This window comes from Ruditapes philippinarum, unplaced genomic scaffold, assembly GCF_026571515.1.
Source record: "Ruditapes philippinarum isolate M1 unplaced genomic scaffold, ASM2657151v2 ctg1854_1_1_1_1, whole genome shotgun sequence".
In the NCBI taxonomy this organism is placed as follows: Eukaryota; Metazoa; Mollusca; class Bivalvia; order Venerida; family Veneridae; genus Ruditapes; species Ruditapes philippinarum.
This window is the reverse complement of record NW_026859335.1, coordinates 70,207-88,186: the sequence shown is the minus strand read 5'-3', so window position 1 is coordinate 88,186 and position 17,980 is coordinate 70,207. Positions and strand designations below refer to the sequence as shown.

Sequence of the window (17,980 nt, the reverse complement as noted above, 5' to 3'; positions counted from 1 at the left end):
TTATTTTCTTCAATACATTATTTAGATCTCATTCGAATGTATGCTAACACGTTGCTTTTCATACGAGGTTACATGTCTATTTGCATTAAACATGTATATATTTTCTTTCGCAATGACGCGTTATACTATGTTGAATGCAGGTTTGAAACATATTTCTAAATAGTATTTAGCTGTTTTTAGAGGACTATACAAAATTATGTAACCTTTCTATAAATCAGTTATACCTCCACAAACTTGTTCTTGACACTGGTATCTGATCATGTAGTCTTGACAACCAATAGGGTAATTATCCATTCCTTTGCACACAATGCCGTTGGCAAGGTCACATGTTGTTCCAAGATCACCAGCACTGTAACTAGGTATCTTGTTTATTGTCTGACACTCGACGGAGAGAAGTTTACCTGACCCACAGAACGCAAGTTTTTCTGCATCAGTCATGAACTCCTTTTCGTCAGTATCTATTGATGGAGTGTTTCTGTTGATCCAAGTAGACCATTTTGTAATAACTTTACATGTTGTTGGTTGTAGTACTGGTTGAGCAGTCGGTGTTTCTCCAGGTTGTAAACCTGGTTTTGCAGATGGTGTTTGTCCGGAAATAAGTCCTGGTTGGGCTGTTGGTGACTGTCCGGATATAAGCCCTGGTTGAGCAGTCGGTGATTGTCCTGGGATAAATCCTGGCTGAGCAGTCGGTGATTGGCCAGAAATAAGACCAGGTTGAGCAGTTGGTGTTTCCCCTGGTTGTAATCCTGGTTTAGCAGATGGTGATTGTCCAGAAACAAGCCCTGGCTGTGCAGTTGGTGATTGGCCAGAAACAAGTCCTGGTTGGGCAGTCGGTGATTGGCCAGAAACAAGTCCGGGTTGAGCAGTCGGCGTTTCTCCTGGTTGCAATCCTGGTTTAGCAGATGGTGATTGTCCAGAAACAAGTCCTGGCTGTGCAGTTGGTGATTGGCCAGAAACAAGACTTGGTTGAGCAGTCGGTGATTGGCCTGAGATAAGTCCTGGTTTAGCAGATGGTGATTGTCCAGAAACAAGCCCTGGTTGGGCAGTCGGTGATTGGCCTGAGATAAGTCCTGGTTTAGCAGATGGTGATTGTCCAGAAACAAGCCCTGGCTGTGCGGTTGGTGATTGGCCAGAAACAAGTCCTGGTTGGGCAGTCGGTGATTGGCCAGAAACAAGTCCGGGTTGAGCAGTCGGCGTTTCTCCTGGTTGTAATCCTGGTTTAGCAGATGGTGATTGTCCAGAAACAAGCCCTGGCTGTGCAGTTGGTGATTGGCCAGAAACAAGTCCTGGTTGGGCAGTCGGTGATTGGCCTGAGATAAGTCCTGGTTGGGCTGTTGGTGACTGTCCAGATACAAGGCCTGGTTGAGCTGTTGGTGACTGTCCCGGCTGTAAACCTGGTTTGGCTGATGGTGATTGTCCGGAAATTAGACCTGGTTGGGCTGTTGGTGACTGTCCAGATATAAGTCCTGGTTGAGCAGTTGGTGTTTCTCCTGGTTGTAGACCTGGTTTAGCTGATGGTGATTGTCCGGAAATTAGACCTGGTTGGGCTGTTGGTGACTGTCCAGATATAAGTCCTGGTTGAGCAGTTGGAGACTGACCTGAAGCAAGACCTGGTTGAGCAGTTGGTGTCTCTCCCGGCTGTAAACCTGGTTTGGCTGATGGTGATTGTCCGGAAATTAGATCTGGTTGGGCTGTTGGTGACTGTCCAGATATTAGTCCTGGCTGGGCTGTTGGAGACTGTCCTGAAACAAGTCCTGGTTGTGCGGTTGGTGATTGGCCAGAAATGAGTCCTGGCTGAGCTGTCGGTGTTTCTCCTGGCTGCAAGCCTGGTTTAGCAGACGGTGTTTGTCCGGAAATAAGTCCTGGGTGGGCTGATGGCGATTGACCTGGCTGAAGACTTGGTTGAGCTGTTGGTGTTTCTCCAGAATGCATGCCTGGTTGGGCTGTTGGGGTCTGTCCATTGAGTAATCCTGGTGCTAATGTAGTAGATAACGAGGCTGTAAGATTAAATGGAAAAAAAAAACATTAAAAGAAACCATAAATAATATAAGACAGAATTATATATATTATTTATTGTAATGCCTGAAGCAACCATGAATAGTTTATCTTTTTAGTATGTCTTTGCTTGAAAACAATGAGCAAAGTCTATCATACTTACGCTCACACTCGCAGAAATATCTGACTTTATAATCTTCACACGGAACTGGGTAATTTTCACTGTTTCTGCATGTAAATCCACTGGTTATATCACATGTTGTTCCAATCGCACCAGCGCTGTAAAATGGAATACCTCCTGCTGTTTCACATTCGATTCTTGTTATACGCCCATCACTACATAGTTCTTTCTGCTTATTTAAAGCCATGTACTCATGTTCAACATAGTTCATATCTGTCGTTGGTGTCATGTTATTTATCCAAGGTAACCATCTTGGTTTACACGTGTTAGGCTGAGGTGTCGTCAGTGGGTTCGATGTGGTGGAAGCACATTCGTCACAGAATACTCTAATCTCATAGTCCATGCAACTTCCGTCAGTCTGGTTTTGTGCAAAGCAGACAAGACCTTTAAGTTCATTGTTGCAGACAACATTTTCTTCGCCAGCTTGGTCATATGGGATATGTGTTCCAACGGTTCTACATTCTGTGACAGTCACATAGTTCATTTCACACATGGTTATCATGTTTCGCAGCTCCCAAGCAGTCTCATATTCCCCTACCATATCTGGTTTGCTTGAGCTCACCCAAGGTGTCCAGTATGCACAAGCGGTGGCTGTGACACCGGAAGCGGGCGTGGTACTTCCCGTAGACTTGCCTGGAGATGTTGCAGGAGTCGTCAATGGGGCTCTAGTTGTAAGAGGTGTTCTTGATGGGGACATACAGCCTAAAAGATTGATTCTCATTGCTATCCCTTCATGCCATTCAAGCGGATGAATTCTGTAATAAATGAAGATACATTCTAAGCTTACATCACCTTAATTCTTTTGAAATATTTTGTTTAATTATAAGTGGGGTATACACAAATTAATTAATGTTTTATTTTATGAGTTTGATTATAATAATAGATAATGTTAATGTATTTCTCTCTATCAAAATCTACACAGGCAAAAATTGGCAATTTATCAATTTGACTGAAAGTTACTGAATGGATGGTATTTACTATTTAGAAACCAACTGTATTATCCAGCGGATATGGTGACTAGATTCCGTTTACATATTGATTATACTGGGGGCGAGGTAAAACAAAACAACATGTAAATTTCTTTAACTTCTTAATATAAGCATAAGAGCAATATCAGTGCTTGAGTATTGTCATGTGATAGATATATTTGACCTGAACAATGCTGGTAGCTTAACTTGTCAAAATGATGATCTATTTACATGTTATCAACAAACATATGCATTTATGGACATGTCCATTGTCCGTATATCATATCATGTAACGGTATCTTAAGAGTTATGTATAAAGATTGTCCTTAGGTACAAATGTAGGACTTCCAATAATTGACCTATTGATACTAATACATTGTTTTTTATCGACAGAAAACAATGAAACAATATTTATCGAAATTGTATCATCTTCTGAACAAGAATGTATATTGATCTGTATCGTTTCTATTATCAGTGATAGGGAGTGATAGGGGTTTTGTATAAGTTTTTTTTTTCAATATGTACTAAGTTGTGGCCCAGTATACGTGTCTACTGCATACATAACATTGTCTATGTTCCCTACCTTGAATATTTAACTTTTCTAAATATATAAAACAATTGCGTGAAAGGTAACGACTATCACAAAAATTGATACAGATTTTGCAACATTACATCACAGTAATCGCAAAAACTTATATAAAATGCACATGTATACTCACTAAAATAATACATGCAGAAATTGATACGTCAGCATAAAACAATCTAACGTGGTTTTGGCTTTATTAACTGACATGTTTAGATAGTTCTTTTATTCAACTAGTCCTATTTTATGACCTAATTCATCCTGATTCTTAATCCATGCAATATGTGTCCAAAACAATATAACAATGGGTATATTTTTGACACTGCGCGGTGTGGTTATATTCAGATTTTAGTTTATTCACGAATAAGATAAAAAGTTAAGATTGCATTGAGTTAATTTATCAAGACAACTTACCCTTTCTTTAGATTAAATAAAATATAAGTTAATGTTCACATAAATTATTGTAAACACCTTTATTTTAACTATATCAAAATAACAAAATCACGTCACCATATCCGAAGAATGATGCAATTGGTTTTCATACGGTGTTCTCTTTCCTAATGTTTACCTTATCCATCTTGCAGATATTAGCGGGAACTCGTGCGTGACAGGTGTAATATTATCAGTGTTGCCAGTGAAAACCATTGGTGCGTTATCATAGACTGATCTTGGTACTGATGAGAAGTGTTTGCCGTCAGTGCTGTAGAAAATCTCATATTTCGTGACCCACTGAGGTAGCTCTGCCCTTCCTTGTGTAATCACGCCTCCAACGTAATATGGAGCAAGGAAGTCGACTTGAATGTACTGTTTCAAGTTGTTTTTGCTACAAGAAAATTTAAGTTTTACATATTACAAATGTGATTCCGTAGACTATATTAATTTTCTGGCACCCCATCTAGCCGTTAGCACTTAATGCTAAAGTTCTCTTTGATTATAAGATACGTTTGATTCTATTTCATTACATGCTTTAATGGAGAAACTACACTGTTCCACGTTGTCGAATCCTATGAACTAAAAGTAAATATAACGCGATAGCACGCGGTATACTGTAATTCTTCTGTTGTAAATATACAACACTTATGTGACTTACATATAAAGGAGAATGATAAATAAAGACTTTCTTTACGACGGTCTTATTTCAATTTTACGTCCATGGTCAATTTCCATGAATTTATAATTGTGTTAAGAAGTATGTAGTTTGAATATACCTTGGAACCCAAGCGCCGGCAAAACTTCCATCTTTGTCACCATATAGACGAGCCCTTTCTGGTCCAGTAAACATATCTTTTGACGAAGAAGCACTGAGCTGTTGATCTTTTACAATCAGATGGTTTTCAACACCCATTGGTAGCTTACAGACTGTTATAAGAATGACCATAATTATTACTGAGATAAGTTTTTTTTCAAACATAGAATGAAACACAAAACTGTAGAAAATAGAAATTTCTTTGTGTTTTATGACTTTTATCATAGTTTTTTGTTTGATAATAACAAAATGGTGAAAGAAAGAGATTCTTACATGACGGGGGTATCATTGGAAGTCCTGGTATTGTAACAAGGTTATTGTAGCCAGACGTTGTTGCCGTACTTCCGTTTCCAGAACTGCTTGGTGTTGTCGGTGATCCATAGGAAGCGTTTGGAGCAATGGTTGTTTCCGGTGCAATTGTCGTCACTACTGGTGTCTGTGGAATGTCGGGATTACATCCAAGGATATTGAAACGGAACGCTGGAGATGCACCATGCCATGCAACCGGATATATACGTACGTACTGAGCAGTGATGTTACGATTGAAAAGATGGCGCCTGATGCTGTGGTTATCTCGGTTGGCCGTAAACACCTTTGCATTGCTGTCTCCGAGTTTATCAGAGTATGGGATAAATGTCTTTCCATCAATGCTTATGCTTACTGAGTATTTTGTCAGCCATCTTTGACCGCCATTTTCTCCCTGTGTACGGATACCACTCACAAGTTTTGGGTTCTTGAAATCTACCTGGATCCAAGGTTGCTTGTCAGATGCGCTGAAAAGAAAAGTTATACGTTGGTTTATCTTTTGAAAAATGCATGTACTTGAAAAAGAATAGATAAAATCTAAAACGCTAATAATACACTGTATTTGAATACAGAAAGAGATTGATCAGAGTGTATATCAGAGCATAAACAAAAATGTTTGTTAAACATGAAGTAGCCTACCTTGGTGCCCAGGCTGATCCGCTGTATATGCGACCATTCTCTGGTTTGAAGTTCTCTCCTTGTGATGACGAGGCTGTGATCTGACTGCCTCCAACTATCAGAGCATTTTCCAGACCCATGGGTGTAAGACATACTGTGAATAGAATTATCGTGGTAAATTTACGACTTGAACCTCATTAAAAATACGAAGAAATAAACAATGATAAGAAAAGATCTAGACAAAGCGAATACTGCATTTTTTTTAAGAAAATGTTTGGCACCTGATTTATTTCAATGCGTCAGTAGATTGACATTTATCTAAATGTATTACCTCTTGGGGGAGCATCAAAGTTCGGCATCGGTGGGAAAACCATCTGGCCAAACCTAGAAGTAGTCTTGTATTGCGATGGTTCACCGGTAACTGCAGGTGGTATTTCGGTAGGTGTTCCATTTACGCCCTGACCGGGATGAGCTGTTGGAGTCTGACCACTCACAAGATTTGGAGCTACTGTAGTAGTAGCAATAGGTTCAGATGGATTACAGCCGAGAATTTCGAATATCAGAGAAGCTGCTTTATGCCATGTCTTCGGGTATATGCGAATGTATCTAGCTATGATATTACGATTGAAAAGACGGGTTACTTCTGTTTTATTGTCATTATTTCCGCTGAACGTCTTTGGCGATGTTCCGTTAATGACGTCTGAATAAGGCGTAAAGTCTTTGCCATCGACACTTGTGAAAACTTGGTATGAGGTGACCCACTCTGCTTTGTATGAGCTACCACTGGTGATAACACCGGAAATGGTTTTTGGTTCAAGGAAGTCAACCTGAATCCAAGGCTGCTTATCATCAGGTCTGCAAACATTTTATACATGTATTATTATACTGTCATGAGTGGATATGTTATATATTGCCCCAGGAACGTGTATAGCAAGCTTATACCCTGAACAAACTCAGAAGTGAGAGAATGGCAACATAGTCTTGAACGCGAATACTAAATCAAATACGAGTTAATAGTAGTTAAAAACATGGCAAAGCTGCAAATAAAAAAAGAAACTGTCGAATTAAGTGGCTCATTCAAGGCTTCTCTCCAGGGTAATGACCTCAATTTCTTATATGGTCACAAAGCTGTGTCATTACGACGTGTCATTGAAAACAGTAAAAATTAGTCGTTATTTAGTAAAATTGCATACGTCATCCTAATTATTCTGCTATACTATTTTTTCTCTTCAACTAACAAATTAAATCTAGATGAATAGAAAATTAGCACAAGACTTACTCAGGAGTCCAAGGCAGTTTGACACCAGTCGCTTCTCTCTTTGACAGAAGGTGACCAAGTCCGAGGGCAGACGACGCCGTTATTTGTGAGGCGGTGATGATCAAATGATTACCAATGCCCATCGGTATCGTGCAGACTAAATTAAGACAAAATGACAGATATATTATTTTTCAAACGGTCAAGATGCCTTACTTTATTTTTTTTAAAAAAGATTAGAAATCATCATATGTACATATGTTACTTCGTCATTTTATTATAAAACATTGAAAAAGGAAACAGTTTTGAAAGCAATGAGAACAACAGAATCAAATGAGCCGCGTCACGACAAAACCAACATAATGGGTTTGCGACCAGCATGGATCCAGACCAGCCTGCGCATCCGCGCAGTCTGATCAGGATCCATGCTGTTCGCTTACAAACCCTATAACAAGTAGAAAAACTGATAGCGAACAGCATGGATCCTGATCAGACTGTGCAAACCCACTATGTTAGTTATGTCGTGACGCGGCTAAAATAAAAGCTGCTCAGTTTGGTTAAGTCGTTCATGAAAAATAATGTAAAGGTGCATCAATTGCCCACGCCCCCTAGCACCGCTTTAAGTGTTATTCACACGCCCCCTAGCGCCGCTTAAAGTGTTATTCAATCTTTAACAAAACACTAAATGTGCTGGGATCAATGATTGCAAAAGACAAAATAATAACATCACTTTGTTTTGTATTATTATTTGTTATTACAAATTAATCTTACTATTCCCGAGACGTGTTGAAATAAGGATTAAGCTTTTTCCCACAATCTGATTGAAACAAAAACATTTTACCATTTTGTTTTTCAAGTTTTAATATTATTTGAAATGTATTACACATATATGTTTATGCAATAATTGCATACTGTATTTTTATTATTTTGAACGCGTTCTTGTATGTACATATATTACATATATTGTATCAATATAAAGTTATTCTACATATTATATTGTTCAAATAACTCTTTAGTTATAATGTGTGATTTTGCAGAACCATAAAAAATGAGGTTTAGAAAGATTTGTACCTGGAAGGATCTGGGTTACACCCAGTGTTGTCATTGCCCATGGAGGTATTGCAGTCGGTGTTTGGGTCTTTTCTGTATTAGGAGCAGGTGTCGGCACAGCGCTGAAATATACACGTGACGTATATATCTTGTTGTATATAAAACCAATACACTTAAATTTTAACTAAAATATTTAATCTGATTAAGAATTATATCAATGTATTAAGACTTTCTCATAAAATGATAACTGCCCAACATTACGGATCTTACCACGGCAAAACTATATCTGTTATTATACAAACATATGTACATTAAACACATATTCATAGAATACAAACATATCCTTAGTCCTTCTTATTGTGCTTAGTCGATTTAGTTATGAAATATTGCAGCTGAAATTCATTTCAACATAAGAATGCAAGTTATACCTGTAACAGCCAATCACATTGAATCTTAGTCCAATGCCAGCTGATCCCCCTTCGATCACAGTCAGTCTTACATATCTTGCTTCAACATTTCTGTTGAACATATTCTTTTTAATCGAGTCTTTATCCGTGTTACCATTAAATATGGTAGGAGTGCCTCCAGGTACCTCCGAGTACGGTTTGAATGAGAACCCATCCAATGACGTAGACAAATAAAACTGCGATACCCATCTATCTTTGTTTGGTAGACCTTGTGTTAGGATACCTGATACGTATTTAGGTCGGAGAAAATCGACTTGGATCCATGGTTTTCCAGCAGCAGTGCTACAACATTACAAAAAAGTAAGCATAAATGCCTCACAATATCTATTTTCACTTTCACGAATTATAGGATGGCTTGATAATGTATTGAAAATTTTCTAAATTTATGCTAAAACATAATGTGTTGATAGTAAAACCTCTGCAGATCAACACCATTTGGACACACAGAGCTTAGTTGTTGCTCAGAGATATTATTATAGAAAGGGGAATCCTACGTGTGATAAAAATGTTAGTGTTGTTGCTAAGAAGTTATTCCTTTACAGAGGGTTCCTCAGCAAATAGTGAACTTTATATAAGAGGTTTTTATACACATATAACATAGATTATCAAATAAATTGTTAGTAAATTGTAAGTGCTGGTAGTTGCTCTACGGTTACCTTGGAGACCAGCCGCCAAATTCATTGTACAATCTTGCAGCAGCAGCGCCAGATGGTTTGTCTAGCTCAGAGCTAGCTTTAAGCTGATTGTCATGCACCATCAGAGAATTATCTATACCCATTGGCTCCAAACATACTGAAACATTTTTTAAAAAAATAGGACGTAAATCTTCGCCCATTATTTAATAGTTTAGATATTTCTGAGAGGGCTGAGAGATTTTTCAAACAATTCAAAGCTTTTAAGATAATTCCAAAGGCCATGAATTCTAATGTGGCATTTTTTGCCAATACGTTGAAAACTTGAAATGAACGTGATTACAATTTGAAATTTCTTTGTTAGTTTCCCTTGAATCCTTATTTCTTATAGAAAATAAATCATCATTTAAGAATTATTGTGTTTTTATTCTTCGAAAAGATTTAAAGTAAGTTTTGATTAAAGAATTTGTAAAGGTACCTGGTGCAGCAGTTGGGACTTCTGTTCCTGAAATAGGAGGTTTCGCTGTCGGTGTCTGCTCTGATCCTAGATGTGGCTGAGCTGTTGGGAAACCACCACTAATGACTGGGGGAACCAATGTTGTCTGCATCAGTACGGGCCCATAACAAGACAAAACTTCAAATCGTAATGCTATAGCATTGTGCCACGATCTTGGGCTGATTCTTACATACTTGGCATCAATCTCTCTGTCAAGCATGGTCCTAACTGCTGTGTTCTGATCAAAGTTAGCTGGCAACACAGTCGGTGATTTGGCGGCATTGGCATCTGTGTACTGATACCAATGTTTCCCGTCAAGACTTGTTTCGATAACAAATGATTCAACCCACTGGTCGGCATCTGCACGGCCCATCGTCAGAACACCAGCTATACGTTCGGGATGTCCGAAGTTAACTTGAATCCATTGTTGATTGTCCGAATACCTTAAATTTTGCAATTAGTAATAGTAAATACTCATTAAATAGCGGCTTGTTAATTAGAAATGTATTTTATATCTAAAGAGAGAAATGTATATATCATAGACAGCGCAATAAATGGGAAAAAAAACATACCAGTTAAAATATGTTTGCATTGATGAAGCTTTGTTGATAGTTGATAAAACGGAAAAACGAGTTACGCCATTTCAAAGCATGAATCACGCGGACAAGAATAAGATAATAGAAATAAAAATTGTATATTTTCAGAACCTGCGCATAAAAGAATGATTTAAACACAGTAATACCTTGGGACCCATGCACCCGCGCCGTTACCGTCAGCTTGTTTGTTCAGACGACCATTAGATGCTTCAAAGCTAAAGTTGAAGGCTGTTGAAGCCGAAAGCTGGCTGCCTGAAACTGTTAGCGGATTAGCCACTCCCATTGGTATGTCACAGTAAGGGCGGGGCGTTGGAGTTTCGCCTTGGAACAAAGGAGGTCTAGCTGTTGGTGTAACTGGAGAGAAGTTTGGCGGGCGTATTGTAGGCGTTCCTCCTGGTAAGAATGGTGGGGCAATGGTTGTTGTTAATTCTGGATTTGGTGTCGCTATATAAAGGACAATGATTATTTAAATTGTAAATAATTTTGTATTTGTTGAAGATAAATCCTATTACAAAATATTTTATACAGTTTTCTTATCCTTTGGGCTAATAGTACCCTTGTTATTCTTTCATAATATACAGAAGAATTGATCAGAATAAATGATTTTAAAAAATGTGGTAATAGTTGCTTACATCATTAAATAGTCCTAAAAGTAACTTTTCACAAAATAACAGGATTTTTGTAATACATGTATTTGAATTTAATACAAGACTGACAATGTTCAAAGAAAAATACTTACTGATTCTGCAGTCACAATAAAACTGGACGGCGTAATCTTCACATTTTTTATCAGTTTGATCTCGTCCATAACAGGAAAATCCAGTTTTTTGATCACATTTGACCGTTTCACCCATTTCTTCTCCCTTCTTCTCCGTGATAAGACCTGTGCACCTTATGGCAACAATGTGACTTTCGTTACAAAAGTCATATTTCTTTCTGAGTTCCGCTATAGGCTCCAGATCATCTCCGGTAATAGAAGGTGTGCTAACACTCATTGCCTCAGTCCAGCCATGAGCACACTCGTATTGCTGGTATCCAGGTGTGACATTAATACCTGGAGATTGTCCACTAACGTATGGTGGGTGAACAGTTGGTGTTCCACCTGAATGCATACCAGGTTGAGCTGTTGGTGTTTGTCCTGATATAAGACCTGGTTTAGCTGTTGGTGATTGACCAGACTGAAGACCTGGTTGAGCTGTTGGTGACTGTCCTGATATCATACCTGGTTGAGCAGTTGGTGACTGTCCGGGCAATAGTCCTGGTTGAGCAGTTGGTGATTGACCTGGCTGAAGTCCTGGATGCGCTGTTGGTGACTGATCCAGGCAGAAGACCTGGTTGTGCAGTCGGGGTTTCTCCTGGCTGAAGACCTGGTTGAGCTGTTGGTGATTGACCTGGCTGAAGTCCTGGTTGCGACTGACCTGGCTGAAGTCCTGGATGCGCTGTTGGTGACTGTCCAGGCAGAAGACCTGGTTGTGCAGTCGGGGTCTCTCCTGGCTGAAGACCTGGTTGAGCTGTTGGTGATTGACCTGGCTGAAGTCCTGGTTGAGCTGTTGGTGACTGTCCGGAAATTGAACCTGGTTGAGCAGTTGGCGACTGACCTGGCTGAAGTCCTGGATGCGCTGTTGGTGACTGTCCAGGCAGAAGACCTGGTTGTGCAGTCGGGGTCTCTCCTGGCTGAAGACCGGGTTGAGCAGTTGGTGATTGACCCGGTTGAAAACCTGGTTGAGCAGTTGGTGACTGTCCTGGCTGAAGACCGGGTTGGGCTGTTGGTGACTGTCCTGGTTGAAAACCTGGTTGAGCTGTTGGTGACTGTCCTGGGAGAAAACCTGGTTGAGCAGTTGGTGTTTGTCCTGAAATAAGACCTGGTTTAGCTGTAGGTGATTGCCCAGGCTGAAGACCTGGTTGAGCTGTTGGTGACTGTCCTGGTAGAAATACTGGTTCAGCAGTTGGTGTTTGTCCTGGTAAAAGACCTGGGTGAGCAGTTGGAGACTGTCCCGGTAAAAGACCAGGTTGAGCTGTAGGAGTTTCTCCTGGGTTAAAACCTGGCTGTGCTGTTGGCGTTTGCCCCGACTTGGCAGTTGATAAACTTGGATGGCCTGGATTGAAAAATAATGTTTTGTTATGAAACAGCATATAAACTAGAACATATATACCAGGTGAATCAATATATCAATCCGTATCATTGTTTCTTTCAAGACGAAAATTAATATAAAAAGCGTTTATAATTGGTTTTCTCAATAGGAGAGAATTGAACATAACGCGGTTAAAACGGCTGGAGATACAATTATTATTTTGCACAATTATAAATAAAAGATTCATAGTGTCCTTAACTTTCAGATGTTAGTTTCAAAATACCTATTTTGATAGTGCTAGTACAACATTATACATTTTCGCAAAAGTAAGTAAGTAATTATTCTTGGACGAAGAATGCAAACAAAAGCTAGATAATTTTTCTTAACTCGTTATTGATTAATTTGCAACACTTTACAATTTGAGTTATTCATTTTGGTCTATTTGCAGATGTAAAAAGAGCATATTTAATTACGACAAAAAAGAAGATAAAATTGCAACGTTTGCCTTACATGAACAGTAGAACTTGATCTTGTAATCCAGACATTTCTGAAATGGTCCATCAACACACTCAAGTCCATCACTGTCACATCGGACATCTTGACCGGAGTAAGTATACGGTTGTCCAGTTGACGCTATGGCGCACATTGCTGTGACAACTTCGTCACATGTCATTGGATATCCTTATAATATAAACAAAAAAAATGTTGTTTCTTTTTTTACGCAACATATTCAAATAATATTTGTAGTGCTCAACAGTCTTTGCGTTATTAGGAGTCGACATGTTGTGATTAAAAACATGATCTTTCAATAATAATCATCTTTTCAATGATCATAGAGTTAAACATAAAAATATTTTTCAAATATGTAAAAGAATAGGTTACATCATGCTCAATGACACAAACGTGTCACGAATAGTGTTTGAAGTGAAATATATTAAAACGATTTGTATTAGATCACATTAAATGTTTCGTTAGGATTTTTTTAAATTCATATGCCATTCAAAGACTTTACATATCTTCAACGTATCATATAAATGATTTTTATCCTTACCTTGAATACTTCTGTAAGACTCAAAATCTCCCTCTAATGTAGATGGATTTCCTGTATTTATCCAATCTGTCCAACCTTCCCTGCAAAACTCAGGGGCGGCAGTTGGGGATTGTCCGGATACATGTCCTGGTTTAGCAGTTGGTGTTTCTCCTGGTTGTAAACCTGGTTTAGCAGAGGGGGTCTGTCCGGAAACAAGCCCTGGCTGAGCGGATGGTGATTGGCCAGAGACAAGACCTGGCTGGGCTGTTGGTGTTTCTCCAGGTTGTAGCCCTGGTTTTGCTGATGGTGATTGACCTGATACAAGACCTGGGTGGGCTGTTGGAGATTGTCCTGAAATTTGACCTGGTTGAGCTGTTGGTGTTTCACCAGGTTGTAACCCTGGTTTAGCAGATGGTGATTGCCCTGATACAAGACCTGGCTCGGCTGTTGGAGATTGTCCAGAAATAAGACCTGGTTGAGCTGTTGGAGATTGGCCTGAAATCTGACCTGGCTGAGCTGTTGGTGTTTCTCCAGGTTGTAGCCCTGGTTTGGCAGATGGAGACTGTCCAGAAACAAGTCCTGGTTGAGCTGTTGGTGATTGGCCTGAAATCTGACCTGGCTGAGCTGTTGGTGTTTCTCCAGGCTGAAGCCCTGGTTTGGCAGATGGAGACTGTCCAGAAACAAGTCCTGGTTGAGCTGTTGGTGATTGGCCTGAAATCTGACCTGGCTGAGCTGTTGGTGTTTCTCCAGGTTGTAGCCCTGGTTTGGCAGATGGAGACTGTCCAGAAACAAGTCCTGGTTGAGCTGTTGGTGATTGGCCTGAAATCTGACCTGGCTGAGCTGTTGGTGTTTCTCCTGGCTGTAAACCTGGTTTAGCAGATGGTGATTGTCCGGAAATAAGTCCTGGTTGAGCTGTTGGTGATTGGCCTGAAATCTGACCTGGTTGAGCTGTTGGTGTTTCTCCAGGTTGTAGCCCTGGTTTGGCAGATGGAGACTGTCCAGAAACAAGTCCTGGTTGAGCTGTTGGTGATTGGCCTGAAATCTGACCTGGCTGAGCTGTTGGTGTTTCTCCTGGCTGTAAACCTGGTTTGGCAGATGGTGATTGCCCTGATACAAGTCCTGGCTGGGCTGTTGGAGATTGTCCTGAAATTTGACCTGGTTTAGCTGTTGGTGTTTCTCCAGGTTGTAGCCCTGGTTTTGCTGATGGTGATTGTCCAGATACAAGCCCTGGTTGGGCCGTTGGAGATTGTCCTGAAATTTGACCTGGTTGAGCTGTTGGTGTTTCTCCAGGTTGTAACCCTGGTTTGACAGATGGTGATTGACCTGATACAAGTCCTGGTTGGGCTGTTGGTGTCTCTCCAGGTTGAAGACCTGGTTTGGCAGATGGAGACTGTCCAGAAACAAGTCCTGGTTGAGCTGTTGGTGATTGGCCTGAAATCTGACCTGGCTGAGCTGTTGGTGTTTCTCCTGGCTGTAAACCCGGTTTAGCAGATGGTGATTGTCCGGAAATAAGTCCTGGTTGTGCTGTTGGTGACTGTCCAGATATAAGTCCTGGTTGAGCTGTTGGTGATTGGCCTGAAATCTGACCTGGCTGAGCTGTTGGTGTTTCTCCTGGCTGTAAACCCGGTTTAGCAGATGGTGATTGTCCGGAAACAAGTCCTGGTTGAGCTGTTGGAGATTGGCCTGAAATCTGACCTGGTTGAGCTGTTGGTGTCTCTCCAGGTTGAAGACCTGGTTTGGCAGATGGAGACTGTCCTGAAACAAGTCCTGGTTGAGCTGTTGGTGATTGGCCTGAAATCTGACCTGGCTGAGCTGTTGGTGTTTCTCCTGGTTGTAGACCTGGTTTAGCTGATGGTGACTGTCCGGAAATAAGTCCTGGTTGTGCTGTTGGTGACTGTCCAGATATAAGTCCTGGTTGAGCGGTAGGTGACTGACCCGAGACAAAACCTGGCTCAGCTGTGGGTGTTTCTCCTGGCTGTAAACCTGGTTTGGCAGAAGGTGATTGACCTGAGGCAAGTCCTGGTTGTGCTGTTGGGGATTGTCCAGATATCAAACCTGGTTGGGCTGTTGGTGTTTCACCAGGGTGAAGACCAGGTGCTAGTGTAGATGCACATGCGTCAGTACAGTAAACTCGAACTTCGTAATCTTTACATAGTTCACCGTTTTGTCCCTTGTCCTCACATACTAAACCATGGTTAGTATCACATGTCACGCCAGCTTGGCCAGCCTGCATAAAGTCTTGTTTTGTTGTAGCATCTCGGCACTGTATCTGAGATGGGAATTCACAGAACTCATACAACATTCGTAAGTTATGAATAGTTTCATAATCCCCTGTGCTGGATGAAGTTCTCTTGTAACTGTTCATGAATGGCGTCCACTCACACGCTGGTTTCGGTGGGACAGGGGTTCCAGATATACCAGGTATACTTGTAGGTGCTGGAGTTGCTGGAAATAAATCAAATTGAAACATTCATCAAATATACTTGAAATAATCTAATAAACTGACACAGTTCATTGGTTTCATTGTAAAACACAATCGAACATTTGCCCCTCACCGCTGTGGGTTCGAATCCCGACAGGACCTTTGGATTCTTTCATGTGAGGAAGCTATCCAGCTAGCTTACGGAACGTCGGTGGTTCTACCCAGGTGCCCGTTCGTGCCTGAAATAATGCACGGAAGGGCACCTGAGGTCTTCCTCCACCAGTAAAGCTGGAACGTCGCGATATGACCTATACTGTGTCGATGTGACGTAAAACTCAAAACAAAACAAAACAAACAAACAATCGAACATCACTTTTGCATATAAATGGATACATACAATAACCTAAGTTCGTAAGACCGAAATTTCAATCTCCCTCAATTTTAATAAAATTATAATGATATAGGATATACAATTAAAAGTATGTCAATTGATTGACACATAAAATATCGTATTTTTATATTTGGCTTTAATTCATGCTATACATTTTTCTTTGTACTGTTTGTTTTCAAAGGACTAAAAAATAAACTTACGGGCGCATTCGCAAAACACACTGACTTCATAGTCGTCGCAATCATAACCTCCCTGTTTTGAGTTGAGACATTCCAGACCAGAGGTGAGGTCACATGTCACATCTACGTCCATACTCATTATGTAAGATGCCCCTGTAGTGGCTGACTGGCATTTGATTCCTGTCGGCTTCGCACAGAAACTGTGGTATTTTCTCAACTCGGCAATTGATTCAATATCACCAGGTCCATTTGTTTCGGATGGTTTTGTAATCGTTGGACTGTCTATGTTCATAAAATCCGACCAGCCTTGCTTGCAAGTATATGGAGAAACGGTAGTCTGACTACTAGATACAATGGTTGGTTTCTGTCCGGAAATGAGACTAGGTTGCGCAGTTGGTGTCTCTCCAGGTTGAAGACCCGGCTTTGCGGTCGCTGTTTGTCCAGAAACCAGACCAGGTTGAGCTGTTGGCGATTGTCCTGGCTGAAGACCTGGTTTTGCGGATGGCGTTTGTCCTGAAATAAGACCAGGTTCGGCAGTTGGTGTTTGTCCAGAAATAAGGCCAGGTTGTGCTGTTGGAGATTGTCCTGGCTGAAGACCTGGTTTTGCGGATGGTGTTTGTCCTGAAATAAGACCAGGTTCGGCAGTCGGTGTTTGTCCAGAAATAAGACCAGGCTGTGCTGTTGGAGATTGTCCTGGTTGAAGACCTGGTTTTGCGGATGGTGTTTCTCCTGAGTGTAAGCCCGGTTGAGCGGTTGGTGTTTCATTTGGACCCAAACCAGGTGCTTTCGTTAGTGTTCCCGGAGGTGGAAGCTCCGTTGTTGTTTTCATGGTAACTAAAATCAGAATATAATCTCTTTTATATTTTAACGATTTTTTACTTATATATATCGTTCATACTCGTCAAATCTTTACATCCGTGCATTTGATGAATTATTGTTAAAGCTTAGAAAGTAATACATTGCAGTTCAAAGGAGCGTCAATGACACCGCGACAGAACATTAACAATCACTGTTAAAGTGGTAAATAAGGAGATGGAAATTTAATAGTGGTCATTATTGACAAAAATCTCAAAAAAACAGCGTATTGTATTTGCTCTTTGATTTCTTAAATGTATAACTTTTTAAAATTGAAACTAAAATATTAAACATTGGATGTAAAATTTTGTATTCAAAGAATTTATTCCCAGGCTAGGTTTAGCAAAGTGTTACAGTTATCAGAAAATATAATTTATGATATGAAGTATACAGTAAAGAATAAAACATTACGATAATATCTGCATCCAAGAAGCTCAAACCGTAAGCCCGGGGCAATATCGTAATCTGTTGGATGAATACGGACACACTGTGCGGTAAACTGTTTTTCTTTGATGAACGTATGTTTGATGGCCGTGTCCGAGTCTGTGTTGCCTTCGAAAATCTGAAAACAGTCGTAAAAAATATATGAGCCGCGTCACGACAAAACCGACATAGTGGGTTTGCGACCAGCACGGATC

General features: G+C 40.3%; 1 protein-coding gene across 10 annotated transcripts in view; it reads right to left on the bottom strand.

Moving 5' to 3' along the window:
* LOC132756118 (mucin-5AC-like) overlaps nt 1-17,980 on the bottom strand; it is a 71,732-nt gene that overhangs the window by 32,373 nt on the left and 21,379 nt on the right. For 9 of the 10 annotated variants that reach the window (XM_060747110.1, XM_060747114.1, XM_060747116.1 and 6 more), the window contains exons 29-47: nt 17,754-17,904; nt 16,509-17,321; nt 13,517-15,940; nt 12,976-13,146; nt 11,812-12,489; nt 11,133-11,675; nt 10,540-10,837; nt 9,780-10,240; nt 9,326-9,461; nt 8,631-8,951; nt 8,224-8,324; nt 7,177-7,312; nt 6,229-6,752; nt 5,919-6,051; nt 5,247-5,746; nt 4,936-5,086; nt 4,296-4,550; nt 2,159-2,931; nt 225-1,997 (exon numbers count right to left, since the gene is read on the bottom strand). In XM_060747110.1, the coding sequence (XP_060603093.1) occupies nt 225-1,997; nt 2,159-2,931; nt 4,296-4,550; nt 4,936-5,086; nt 5,247-5,746; nt 5,919-6,051; nt 6,229-6,752; nt 7,177-7,312; nt 8,224-8,324; nt 8,631-8,951; nt 9,326-9,461; nt 9,780-10,240; nt 10,540-10,837; nt 11,133-11,675; nt 11,812-12,489; nt 12,976-13,146; nt 13,517-15,940; nt 16,509-17,321; nt 17,754-17,904 (10,342 nt within the window). The remainder of the gene's footprint in view (nt 1-224; nt 1,998-2,158; nt 2,932-4,295; nt 4,551-4,935; nt 5,087-5,246; nt 5,747-5,918; nt 6,052-6,228; nt 6,753-7,176; nt 7,313-8,223; nt 8,325-8,630; nt 8,952-9,325; nt 9,462-9,779; nt 10,241-10,539; nt 10,838-11,132; nt 11,676-11,811; nt 12,490-12,975; nt 13,147-13,516; nt 15,941-16,508; nt 17,322-17,753; nt 17,905-17,980) is intronic. The other variant, XM_060747111.1, reaches the window with a different exon arrangement.